This window comes from Brassica napus, chromosome C5, assembly GCF_020379485.1.
Source record: "Brassica napus cultivar Da-Ae chromosome C5, Da-Ae, whole genome shotgun sequence".
Classification (NCBI taxonomy): Eukaryota; Viridiplantae; Streptophyta; class Magnoliopsida; order Brassicales; family Brassicaceae; genus Brassica; species Brassica napus.
The window spans coordinates 47,668,033-47,682,582 of NC_063448.1; the positions used below are offsets into that span (position 1 = coordinate 47,668,033).

General features: G+C 32.1%; 1 protein-coding gene across 1 annotated transcript; it reads right to left on the reverse strand.

Annotated features, from left to right (window-relative positions):
• Positions 1-839: 839 nt before the first annotated feature.
• Positions 840-4,555, reverse strand: LOC125587320. The gene is made up of 11 exons (XM_048757569.1): positions 3,677-4,555; positions 3,046-3,465; positions 2,716-2,965; positions 2,463-2,509; positions 2,293-2,376; positions 2,127-2,210; positions 1,826-2,043; positions 1,662-1,743; positions 1,539-1,551; positions 1,115-1,473; positions 840-989 (listed from the first exon to the last, which is right to left on the reverse strand). Exons 1-11 carry the CDS (start codon positions 4,553-4,555, stop codon positions 840-842), a joined length of 2,586 nt encoding a protein of 861 aa, XP_048613526.1.
• Between the last annotated feature and the right edge of the window lie 9,995 nt (positions 4,556-14,550).

The window sequence follows — 14,550 nt, forward strand, 5'->3', positions numbered from 1 at the left end:
CCACTAAACCATATCACATACTCGTTACGGTTAGCACGTTTTCTAGTATTGGTGTTTACATATCATTATTTTAGTATATAAATATTGTAAACTGATTTATAAGCCTTTATAAATTAATTTTTATAGATTTATAAGTCTTTATAACTTTTAAATACGCCTTTATATATTCTAAACTCGATTGATTTTACAAGAGGTAAAAAATCAGTTTTATTTTTTATCTTATATAAAATTTATATGACCTTATAAATTATTTTATACAGATTTATAAATCATTTTGGTTGTTTATACGACTTTATAAACCTTAATTCTTTTTTGTTTTATGAACTGATGAGCTCTTGAAAAACGATTTATAAGCCTTTCTATATTAGTTATAGACCTTTATAAATTAATTTTCACAGATTTAAAAATCTTTATAACTTTTAAATACTCCTTTATATTATCTTAAACTCATTTGATTTTACAAGAGGTAAAAAACGAGTTTTAATAAGGTCTTATAAAGCTACTAAGATATAAATTTTGTAATAAACCATTTTGTTTTGATTTTACAAGAGGTAAAAAACCAGTTTTAATAAGGTCTTATAAAGCTACTAAGATATAAATTTTGTAACTTTTAAATAATCCTTTATATATCTTAAACTCATTTGATTTTATAAACCATTGTAATAAACCATTTAACTTTCTAAATTAAAGCAAAGCCATAAATCGAAGTCATAAACTCTTAATACTCATAATACTCATAATTCTACTAACAAAGTTTACCAAACACGCATAAAACAGATAGTTGTTCACACATAACTATAAGCAAGTGATAAAGTTTTTGTTCATTCCCACATTAGTACTCATTGTAATTCCGAGAAGATATCAACCGCCAACTTTTCTCGGACGATTGCAATTTTTTCTTCACTCAGCTTTGTCAAGTCCACTGTACGCATTGCATGGCACTCTATCGGCTTCAATGCATAAACTCCACTGTCTTCTATTTTAAGAACCTGAAACAAAAATGTTTTAGTAATATATTAGTCTTAAGAACATAGCAGATAAATTATAATATAAGTTATTTGATCTATGATACAAATCTAACATGAAGAGTTAATAGCAGTTATAAAGATGTTACCTGTGGAAAACCTTCAGTTACAATTTTTATCGAGAACTTGCTTGTATCCATGCTGACATCTTTGAAGAAGTTGCGAATCATGAATGGGAGAGCTATCGCATATGCATTAACGTCAGGGACCAAACTCGCATCTGTGAACTTCATTGCTGCACAATTGAATGATGTGATACTTCTCTTCTCCAAGTTGACTACAACTCCAAGCCAATACTTCTCTGCTACTGCAATAGCCGAATAGAGGAAGTTGATATTCTTCTCTATGTTGTACTTGTCAAAGCCTGTTCCAAATTGGAAACCTTTCTTGTCATCTAAAAACTCATCATAAAGCTCATCTATTTCTTCAAGAAACTTCACTCCAACAACTAAGGCAATTTGGTTAGAAACAAATCTGGATTGTTTATCTGTCTCAGTTTCAGCAACTCAAAACCTGCTTCAATACGCTGAGACAAAAATAATAAATACTCAGAAAAGCGATCATATAGTTTAATAAAGAAGATTAATATAAATTTATAAGGGATTATAATGAATTTTTGTTCACATATAGTCTAACCGTTTTTGAAAGCTTTTTTCCCGGAGTTTCAATATCTGAAAACCACTTTGCGGTTACTATCTCTTGATTGATTCTCAGTTTCCTACATTGGACACTCATACTTTTTATGTAGGTATCTAGTTTCACCTCATGAAATATATAGTTTCTTATAAAATAAAACTTACTTTTTTTTGTTTGACATTTTCCATTCTCTCATCTTTTCTTTTCTTGTTTTATCAACTGGCTCAAAGGGATGAAGAATCAGATGTTTCTTCCTTACTGCTGTAAACGGTGGTTGTGTATGAATGGATGGTATTTGACCTCTTTCACTTCTTCTTAGTGGAACATTATCTGTATCAGCTTTAAACTTCTTTTGAAGTGGAGGCTCAATATCTTCGTTTACCTACAGACAAAAAAAAATAGTTTTTACAAAGGGTTATTATGTCTATAAAATAAATGAATACTTATAAGGTTTGGAAAACAAACCTGACTGTCTTGTTGTACCAATCTCTTTTTAATTTTCATTAGAGGTTGGAAAACAGTAATCTCACAAACATCTCTCATAAGAACCTGATTCATGCAAATTGTTTTTATATAATTGTTTAATAGGCCTTATCGATCATGAAATAGTTTATAAATCTTTATAAAATACCTCATTTGTACCTTTTCCACTATGACTTTCTTGGGAAAAGAGATCAAACTTAGGAGACGTAAATGTTGGAGTAGGCGATGAAACCTTCAAACAAAAAATTTGAAAATTAGATGTTTATGCTATATACATTAAACTTTTACAAGGCCTTATAAAATATATTAATTTTGTACCCTTGTATCAAAGTTTGGAGTATTGAATGTTGGAGTAGGCGACGTAACTTACAAAAGAAATAAGAAATTCAATTTGCCAAGCACTAAATCAAAAAAATTATAAACCTTTATATCCTATTTTAGATTCATACCTGCGACGTTTGTTTCAAGCAACTTTCTGATTCAAGTTTTTATGTGTCTTCGTCTTGAGTGATTTTTTGTGTAGTCTCATTTTCTCCAAGAATATTCTCTTCTTCCCTTAGATGCTCTGTACCAGATTTCGCTTCTTCATCACATATCTCTTGTTCATTTTCATCATCTTGTGCACTTCTTCCATCCTCAGAGTTTGCTTCTTCAGCAATTGTATCTTCTTCATTTTCATCATCTGGTGCACTTTTTTTATCACTAGAGTTTTCTTCTTCATCAATTGTATCTTCTTCATTTTCGTAATCTTGTGCACTTCTTCTATCACCAGAACTAGCTCCATTCTCACAATCATCTTTGTTTGGTGAACCGTCATTAAACTTAAAAAAAACAAGTGAAATCGTTAGAGAAAAATAACACGTGAAATTTGATAAGTACTTGGTAAAATTCAATTGGTTACCTTAACTCCTAAAACATTCTGGATCACTACTACTCGCTTATCCAAATCACGAACCATTTGAATTAGCTTATCAAGTTTCTCGCTGTTAGACATGGAATGATCTTTATCTTTTCTTTGCTCCTTATCCTTTTGATACTCTTCATCTTTATTTTTCTCTTCATCTGTCTTTTCCTCTTCATCTTCACTATGGTTCAGATCTTCACCATGCTCTGCATCTTCGTCTTTTGTCTTGCGTTGTTGACCTATATCTTCTGTTGCAACAAACATATCCACAAAACCTTTCTCCCAATCGCTTCTCCTCATTTTGTATCCTTGTTGAACTAGTTTCACAACACTGTGAAAGTCAGTATCGTCACTTTGTGTTGCCCCCACCAAATGTTTGTATTCCTCAGCTAATCCAATCACTGTGCTAACCTCAACCTGTAGAATAAATAAAACAAATCTCTGTAAACCTCATATATATTAATTTATATAGTCCTTATAAAACTACATTTACAATCTTTTATAAACACACGTCACATTTACAATCCCTACAAGACACCGATTTGTGGACCTTTTCAAGGAGTCCCTAGAAATCCACTTTTCAAACAATACAATACGAATATATTTATACACGCTTATAAAAACTCACATTGTTTTTCTTCTCCAGCTCTAACACTTCAGTTATTGTCGGAGTTCTTGTTGAGTCCCAATGTAGACACAATGGTTTTCCCAAAGATTTACCAAGCACATTCACTGATGACATTGCCCACAAATTTATGGCTAGCGCAAAACCACTCACTTCATAACTATCTCCTGTCCAGGAACTTGCACTCAAACTTTTTACACTTCTCATCAAGATGCTATAAGCAGTTTTACCCCAAGCCATCTTGGGTAAGCGATAGTTCATATAACGCTGCAACCTGTCTCTCGGGATTTTAGAACTCAGGTTTTCTGCCATAATTACCGCTTCTGTGATTATTGATGTTCCAAGGGATAATCTTTCTAGTGTTGGCATGCTTCGTGCTTTCTCTTTAAACATTTCATACAACATTCTCACCGTAAACTTATCATTCTTGCCCAGCATCCAAAGGTATGGCTTCTTCATTATTTTGAACTGCGGCTCTGTTATTGTCTGATCTTCCTCACAACGTAAGCCTGTTGTCAGATGAAATTCCCTTAGTGAAAACCTCATAGGCTGGTCTGAGAAAGTAAACCAGAGATCCTCTCCTTGCGCCAATACTCTTCGTTGCATTAGAAAATGGAACAACTCTTCTGAAAATTGAACCCTATTCCTTTTAACCACCTTCAAAATGCTCCCAATGTGAGAGTTCTCTATCAAAGAGAACTCTTCTTTTCCTAATATATTTTCTACCTTCTCGACATAATCAATCTTTGAGTGATGGATTATCGCTTTGGGATTATCTGGTGTTTCTACAGCTTCATAAACCCTCCCAGGCAATCTCAAGGTTGTGCAAAACTCGTTGCTATCCAACTGCACTACAAGACAACACTTCTTGAGTTCACGCATCTTATAATTACTTGAAACCCACATTTATAAAGGCTTATAATTTTTCAAAAAAACTCAATTTTCACTATCGATACTCTTTCTCTTAGATCTAACTAGGAACATGACAATCCTCAACCAATCTTCTTATATTTTCTTATAACAGAAATAACAAATTCAAAAAATGACTTGAAACAAACAAAAAGATACCCAAATTTAGGAACTTACTTGTAGAGAATCGTGAAGATGAGAATCATGAAGAGGAGAATCGTTAGGAGAAGACGGCATTTTTTTAGATGAAATTTTGAATCGTGTAGTGTGATTGTTATTCGTCGTCACCGGATGCTCTTTCTAGAGAGACGTCGTGACTAGTGAGAGAGAAGACCTTTTCTCGTCGTCTTCGTGAGAGAGGCCGCCGTTGTTAGAATCGCCGTCGTCCTAAAACTTAGATTTATAAATAGTTATAAATTTTCAAAAACTTAATGTTCACTATCGAAAATCTTTCTCTTATATCCGACTATTAATAGATAACTCTTTCTCTTAGATCGTAACAACAAAATCTGAGAAAATTACTTACAATTTGTGATTCTTGCTCGATCTCGCCGTCGTCACTCGATCTCGTCTGCTTCGTGCATGCGAGAGGATACACTCGATCTCGCCGTCGTCGCTCGATCTCGTCGCCGTCGTCGCTCGATCTCGTCGAGAGTGAGAGATAGGAAATTAGGTTAGAATTGTGAGAGGATTATTTTTGTCTTTTGCCTATTAATGATTTAGGTATTTCTGAAAATGTCCTCCTTCTAAGTGTATATTTGAATAGTGGTATTAAACAAAGTGTAAAAGTAAAATTTCCTCTTCCAAAAATATATCAGCTACTTTTTTAATCAACTTGTATCAGCTACTTTTATGCATGTAACTTCCTATTGATCATCGCTTTATTTTCTAATATTTTTTAAAAAACATCATATAATTTGATAAATATTATGAAAATACATGCACGTTTAAACGATAAATAAAATTGATTTAATTTGACTTAATTATAATAAAAAAAATTATATTTCATTTTGAATTTGATAGAATATATGTAACTTAATATACTCACAACATGAGAAACTCGACTAATCCAACTTATATCTAAAATCCTAGATTTAACTATGATAAAAATTTATAATTTTTTAAGAATAGTAATTTATTTTATCAATATAAATCATAGAACAACTCAAAACATATTAAAAATGAAAATAAAATATTAACCAACTGTTACAATTTAGTTCTTTTGTAAACCTTCTATGTATGCATGAGACTCTAGAATATTATCGTTATATTAATTTATATAATTTGGTATCAGACACTTTAGTTTATTTTTTTATTTCATTCTAAGCTTAATATATCTTAAGTTATACACAATCTTCATAAAATATATTTACATATCTAAGACAACAACTACCTAAATGCAAATAAGAAAGTAATCAAAATTTTAATATATAGAATAAAAAATATTATAATTGAATTCAGAGATGCAATTCAATTTACCCAAATGATAAGTAAATCGATTGTAAAAACAACAAAACCGATTAGATATAACATATATAAAATCAAATGTATAATTAAAATAATATAATATTATTAAAATAAATGATGCATACAAATTATAAATTAATTTAAAATTAAAAGTAAATAGAAATCAATTATTATAGTATGTTTACTTTAGAAATATTTATACCCGTGCATGAGCACGGAAAAATCACCTAGTGAAAAAGTATATATAATAATCTCTATTACAAATTCGAATAAATATTATAGAATATATATTATTTTTTATTTTTTAGAATAGATATTGAATTGTGTGATTTATCTTGAACACAAATGTAAAGTATTAGTATTAATCTAACTAATTTATGTTAGATTGGTCACCTTTGGCAAGACAGTCGACATGGATATTAAATATAATTATAGAAAAAGAAATCAATAGAGAGAGCTTTAATTTCATCCAATTCAGATGCCATTGCTGGCCAGTCTTCTTATTTCTGAATTAGCTTTACAAGCTGTTCGTAGTATGATTTGAAACGAATTTCCATGATCCTGTGTTTTACATTTTCTGCTTATCCCACAACAGGCCTTCAACTTCCACTTGTAGGGGTGAAGCAGTACAAATTTTTCCATGCGCTTTAAATAGAACTGGAATTTCTTCGTCCAACAGCACAAAACCCAAACCAGCTTTGTCGCTTTTGTTTATCACAGCATCTATTTGGCATCTCCACCGAGATGGGGCAAGAGACTGTGATGAGTTATTGATTATCTATTGCTGGTCCTCCATGTCGATGACTGATAGTGATACTACTGTTACTAGCTGAGTTAGCATCCAGCTCTTTGCTTCCTTTACGACTCCTTGGACTATTGTTGAAATTTTTTTCTGTCATGCGTTTTCAAATATACCATAAGATTCATGGGAACACAACCATCACTTATGAACTCATTCCTTGCTCCTTTACACGAAACAGAAGGAAATCAATATTTTCATATAGGGACGTACACGGAAAACTCCACGGAGAAGTTGGCACGAAAGATAAGACCCAGTATTACAGTGCCGGTGGACAATTTTTTTTTTTTTAACACAACAATATTTCATTCATTCAAGGTGGTTAAGTCTCAGCCATAAAGGCCTCATTTACATTCATTCAAGCACTGTTTTGACATCATCCTTCTATCTTCTAGTTTCACTTTTGAATCCTTTCGTTGGATAAACCCGGATGTTAATGCGGTGGCAGATAGGTTGGCAAAACAGTGCTGAGACAACTCCATAAATTTCCATCTTTTCCTCATTAATGGCATTTATCAGCTGAGAGGAATCTGATTCAAAGCACACAGCTACCAAACCCAATTCAATGCACTTGATCATAGCTTCTCTCATGGCCATACCTTCTGCAAGGAGTGAGGATTGAACATTCAAATCAAAACCAGAGAAGGTAAACGACACTACAAGAAAACAACGGCATACTGAGGGAAAAAATCGTCGGTATGTCGTCGGAATAACGCTATTCCGACGACATACCGACGAAAAAAATCCTCGGAAATAACTCCTCGGAAATTCATATTTCCTCGGAAATCCCTCGGAAATTTCCGACGGAATTCCGAGGAAACCCTATTTCCTCGGAATTTCCGAGGACCACAAGTTCGTCGGAAATTCCTCGGAATATTCCGAGGAAGATGTCGTCGGAATATTCCGAGGGATAAACTTCCTCGGAATATTTCCAAAATTAAAAAAAAAATTATAAATTTATTTTTTTAAATTGAAATTCGAAAATATAAAATTAAAATTAAAATAGAAAACATATTTAAAATACAAAAAATAATAAAATAGTTTTTATAAATAAAAAAAATGTTTTATATATACAAAATTAGTTTTAATAAATATGAAATCATCTTTTTATAAATACAAAATAGTTTTTATAAATACAAAAAATAATAAAAGAGTGTTTATAAATCAAAAAATGTTTTATAAATACAAAATTAGTTTTATAAATATAAATATTTTTATAGATATGAAATCATCTTTTTATAAATACAAAATAGTTTTTATAAATACAAAAAACAATAAAATAGTGTTTTTAAATCAAAAAAAATATTTTATAAATACAAAATTAATTTTAAAATATGAAATCATCTTTTATAAATCCAAAAATCGAATTTATATACAAAGAACGGTTTGTATATTTAAAAATAGTTTTTATAAATACAAAAATAAAAAAAATAGTGTTTATAAATCAAAAAAAAATGTTTTATAAATACAAAATTAGTTTTAATAAATATAAATATTTTAATAAATATGAAATCATCTTTTATAAATCCAAAAATCGAATTTATATACAAAAAACGTTTTGTAAAATCGAATTTATATAGAAAAAACGTTTTGTAAATACAAAAATAATGAACAATTTATAAAAAAAGTTCTAAATCAATTCAACACAACCAAATCACAATTCTAAACCTATTACACAACAAATCACAATCCTAACCAATCACCCTAACAAAAATCTATCAAAAACCTTCTAAAATCATCAAATCTACTTAAAAACCTAACAAATAGGACCTAAGAGAGTGGGATAGGGTCCTTACATGATTTGCAAGGGAATGGAAAGGATTCGCCGGAGAGATCGTCGCGAGAGAAGGTGGAGAACGCCGGAAGGAGAGAGAGATCGCCGGAGAGGAAGAAGAGAGAAATGGGGAAGAAGAGAGAAATGGGGAAGAAGATGCGTTTCAAGTTTATAAAACCTTGGGTCCGACGGATATTTTCCGTCGGAATTCCCTCAGTATTTCAATTTCAATTTTCGCGAAATATTTGGCGGCTTGTTTGCCCGGTTAAATGAAAATATTCCGAGGAAATTCCGACGGCCACTTAAATATCCGTCGGAATTTCCTCGGAATATTTTCATTAATTCGAGGAAAAAAATATCCTGTGCATGTATTTCTATTAATTTATATTGTTCCTCGGAATTTCCTCGGAATATTCCGAGAAAATTCCGAGGAACTAGTGTTTGGGGTTTCAAAACGTCAATTTGTTTTTTATAAACGCATCGATCGATGTATATATATTCAAAAACGCATCGATCGATCACGTAGATGCACCGGGCCGTAAGAATGTGATCGATCGATGAGATTATCCCATCGATCGATTGAGGATATCAAGTGTTCCTCGGAATTTCCTCGGAATATTCCGAGGAAATACCGAGGAACTAGTGTTTGGGGTTTCAAAACATCAATTTTTTTTGCCGTATTTCATTTCTTATACAATTGTAATGCATACCATTGAGGATTCTTTGTATAGATGAGCATAAACCATGAAATAAAAAATTTCAAAACGAATTGTAAGTATTCCCTTTACCGTTCATTAAAGTGTATAAGTGTTTCTCTTATGTTGTGGGGATTTCGTTCATACAATCGGAAAAGTGTTTATTATAGGGTAAGAAACAAATTTTTGACTTCATAATGAACGTAAGACCCTTAATAAGGGTTATATAGGTGTTATTCAAACCGCAAAACGTTGTTTTCGGTTTAAAAACCCTATTTCCTCGGAATTTCCTCGGAATATTCCGAGGGAATTCCGAGGAAACCCTCTTCTTCCTCGGAATTTCCTCGGAATATTCCGACGAAATTCCGAGGAACTAGTGTTTGGGGTTTCATAACGTCAATTTTTTTTTATAAACGCATCGATCGATGTATATATATTCAAAAACGCATCGATCGATCACGTAGATGCACCGGGCCGTAAGAATGTGATCGATCGATGAGATTATCCCATCGATCGATGAGATTATCCCATCGATCGATTGAGGATATCAAGTGTTCCTCGGAATTTCCTCGGAATATTCCGAGGAAATTCCGAGGAACTAGTGTTTGGGGTTTCAAAATCTCGAATGTTTTTTTATAAACGGATCGATCGATGGATTTATGTCCAAAAACGCATCGATCGATCACTAAGATGGACCAAAGCGTAACAATGTGATCGATCGATGGGTATATGTCCAAAAACGCATCGATCGATCACTAGTTCCTCGGAATTTCCTCGGAATTTTGTAAAATCCCTCTAATATTTCCTCGGAATTTCCTCGGAATATTCCGACGGATTGATGTTTCCTCGGAATTCCGTCGGTTTTTTCCGTTTTCCTCGGAATTTCCTCGGAATATTCCGACGGATTGATGTTTCCTCGGAATTCCGTCGGTATATTCCGAGGAAATTCCGAGGATTTCATTTTCCGTCGGAATGTCCGTCAGAATACCGCTGTTTTCTTGTAGTGCGACAAGGTTCCATCAATGATATTCCACCCGAATCCAGCAATGTTTCCCGGGTTCTTCCAAGCCGCATCCTCCTGCAAATCGCACACTCCGATGTTGGTCCCGGTGAAGGTGAGTTTCGCTTCTCCATCTGCTGATTTTTAATCTGTCCATCTTGCCATTCTCTTGCAGCTAAACTAGATTCAGAGAGAACGTCTTCCGGGGTTAAGGTTTTGTTGTTGAAAAGCAGATTGTTGCGGTCGATCCAGAGTGACCAGAGAATCCAAGGTGAGGCGTTGGGCATTTATTAAACCTATTTAACTGGTCAAAACCATAAAGCAATATAACAATCTTTACAAAATGATTTTGAACTAGATGTTAGTAAACTTTTCACAACCTCAACAACTTTCTGTATATCATTGAAAGTGAATGTGCTTAAAATAAGAGGGTGTTATGGACAAATAAATTATGATATGGACATAAATTATGGTTGTTAGAGCAACCGCAATGGTGAGACTCACCACGGAGTCCTTAGCCATATAAAACTATTATTTTTATTTTATTTTATTTTTTTAATAGTTAAGGATATAATCCAAAAGTTTAGTCCAATGGTGAGTCTCAGTTTGGAGTCCTTATGAATAAAAAAATATTAAATGTATTTTATTATTTTAGAAAGTAAAATATAAAATATTTACTTATAACATGATTAAATAAAAAGACGATTAAATATAAAGATGATTAAATATAAAGAAACAACACGACGGTTTATAAGATGATAAAATATAAAGATACAACATGATTATGAATCACCAAATTTGTTCCAAATATTTTCAATTAAATCATATTTCAATCGATGATGTGCCTGGGTATCGTGAACATCATCCCGAATGCCGAGCATACTATGGATATTTGTAGACCTGTCTTTACCCACCCATGAACTTCTTGTAACGTCTTCTTCTTCAAATTCATAATCATCGTACCGAATGTTTCCATTTCGTTCATTTTCGACTATCATATTGTGTAGTATGATACATGCTCTCATAATCTTCCCTATCTTTTGTTTGTCCAATGAAAGAGCCGGGTTCTTCACAATCGCAAATCGAGATTGCAATACTCCAAAAGCCCGTTCCACATCTTTGCGGGTTGCTTCTTGTTTTTTAGCAAATAATTCTGCCTTAGGACCTTGAGGGCTTGTGATAGATTGGATAAAGGTTGCCCATTTGCGATATATACCGTCTGTGAGATAGTAGGCCAAGTTATACTTGTGTCCGTTGACCACATACTCGACCGTGGGAGCTCGGCCTTGGAAAATGTCATCAAAAACAGGAGACCGATCCAAGACATTAATATCATTTAAAGTACCTGGCAGACCGAAGAAAGCGTGCCATATCCAAAGATCTTGTGAAGCCACAGCCTCTAAGACAATGGTCGGTTTTCCTGATCCACGTGCGTACTGTCCTTTCCAAGCGGTTGGGCAATTCTTTCATTCCCAATGCATGCAGTCAATGCTTCCAACCATCCCAGGAAACCCGCGTTTCTCTCCAATATCAAGCAATCGTTGAAGATCCTCTGCTGTCGGCCTTCGTAGATACTCATCTCCGAATAACTGTATTATTCCGTCAGTGAAATGGTGTAAACACGAAAGTGCCGTGCTTTCACCAATTCGGAGATATTCGTCTGCCAAGTCAGCCGTCGTACCGTAAGCAAGTTGACGAATAGCCGCCGTACATTTTTGTAGTGGAGAAAGACCTAACCTCCCGGTTGCATCTTTTCTGTGTCTAAAAAAATCAAATGTTCTCCGAGAGGCTCACCACAATACGCAAGAATAAATCCTTATTCATGCGGAACCGGCGTCTGAAAAAATGTGCCGTGAATGTTGAATGTTCGCTGAAGTAGTCATTCCATAAACGGTTGTGTCCTGCTTCACGGTCTCGTTTTATATAAGCACGTCTCCTTTTCTTATTGGTTTGGGATTCCATAATGTCATTGCATGTATCTTCGACAATATAGGATTCGAAACCCTATATACAAATCTCCCCAAATCGATTTATCCCCAAATTTTTTTAAAACCGTAATTTCAATCGTTAAACGAAATCGATATAAACCCCATTATCCAACTCGATTGAGAGGAAACAAGAAGATAACTGATCTAATTAAGCGAAAATCAACGATTTTAGAGAAAGATTTACCAAAAACGAAACAGAGATGAATCGCCTCCGATATCGCCTTTTACTCGGGATGATTTTTTTTTCTACGGTTTCGGTCGAGAATGAGATTTCTCGCTTGACCCAACGAAACACAAACCAACGCCCACCCAGTTAGAAGAGGATACATACTCAAGGATCAGCCCCTTAAAATCTTTCTCGACGGGACAATCCTTAGGTTTACACGGATAATTAATATTATTATATTAACCCTAAGCTAAGGATTAGCGCTAAGGATCCGACATGGACCGCCGTTGCACTTGCTCTTATATTGCGCTGTTGAAGAGTAGATAATTATTAAGTAATCAATTATATAAACAATAAACAATTATAGTCGGTAACCAATAAAATATCAATGGTCAACGATAAGGATTATCTATATATAATAGATCTGAACCTACATATTGCCTTATTGAGCATGATTTGGATTTGAATTGAAGTAAATCTTTAAATAATAAATAATACTCCATGTGTTTCTTCATATATGACTAGACCCTGACCAGCGCGCCAGCGCGGATATTAATTTTCAGTTTTTAATTATTTATTTTATTAAATGATGTATTTGTAATATTCGTTCATATTATATTCATTAAGTAAATATTTTTTTGCATCTTAAACTATCTATTTTTTTTTACGAATGTGTGATATCATATAAAAAAATATAAAAAATGAGTATATAGAGTTAATTAGATAATTGTAAAAACAGAAAAAAAATTTCGTATGCGATATCATATAAATAATGATCCACCTAGTTAAAAAAAATCATGATTTTTATTTATTTGTAATTTTTTTTTATTTTGACCATTTCCTTAAAACTATATTAAATTTTACATATTTTAATTAGAATATTTTTAATATATTTACCTTTTTATTTGAAATGCAACTCAATATTTTTTCAAAAATTATAACAAAATATTTAAAAAATATTTTTACAATTTGTTTGAAAAATATGAAAATTACATTTTAAATTAAAATTATCATAAAATATGATGAGTTTTGATGTAAACGAAAACTTAAATTATATCAAAAATAATTATATTCAATGATAATAACAATTTAAATTGATTTTTTTTTTTTAAATACAAATTTCAAAAATATTGTTTGAAAGAAAATTCATTTATTCTTTCGAATATAAAATAAAAATATTATAATTAAATAATAAAAAATATAAATAAAAACCATAAATTTAGCAAATGACAACTGAGTTATATTATGCTAAAATTTTCTTTCTAACAATTTAGCAAATGACAAATGAGTTATGAACAAATAATACCATATAATTTTTAAAAACATAGCCATTCTTAAATATTTTTGAATAAATAATTATTTTTAAATTTAATCAACTGAAAATAATATTCGTATAATTGTGTGAGTCAAATTCTTGTTTTATTGATGCATGTTATATATTAGTGCTGCAAGTTTTAGGTAACATTTTAATGATGCACGTTTTTTAAAATCTTCATTATTAAAATTATGCACGTAAGGATAACTCATGAGTTTTTTTGGTTGATTAAATGACATTATGTCCAAATTTACTTAAAGATATTTTATTAAGGTAACCGAAAAAGACAAACAATAAAATAGGAAGTTTAAATTCATTTAACCATATTTCATTAATATAACTGAAAAGACAAGTAATAAATTAGGCAGTTTTATTCGTTTTACGATATTTCATAAATGCAACTGAAAAAGACAAGTAAAAAAATAGGGAGTTTAATTAATGAAATAAGAACATTTTCAAATGGATACTTCTCTTTTAATAATATAGATGTTTTGGTCTAAATCACAAGAATTGAGAAATTTACTTTTCTTTAAAAATACTTTTGAATATATAAATTAAAATTCATTCAACCAACGGTAGAAAACTGCAAAACCTAATTGTTAAACATCCTCCCTTGACGCCTAATTGTTAAACATCCTCCTTTGGCGCCTAATTGTTAAACTGCAAAACCTAATTGTTAAACCTAATTGTTAAACATCCTCCTTTGACGCCTCACCTCTCCGTTGCACAATCATCCTCCCTCTACGTTCTCCTACACAATATTT

Bases quoted from the DNA above. Each gene is read 5' to 3' on its own strand.
- LOC125587320 (XM_048757569.1), bottom strand. From the start codon at position 4,555: ATGCGTGAACTCAAGAAGTGTTGTCTTGTAGTGCAGTTGGATAGCAAC. The intron at 2,211-2,292 runs GTATTTTATAAA...TGCATGAATCAG, and splicing joins GTGGAAAAGGTACAAATGAG to GTTCTTATGAGAGATGTTTG. The intron at 990-1,114 runs GTAACATCTTTA...TTTTTGTTTCAG, and splicing joins TAACTGAAGGTTTTCCACAG to GTTCTTAAAATAGAAGACAG.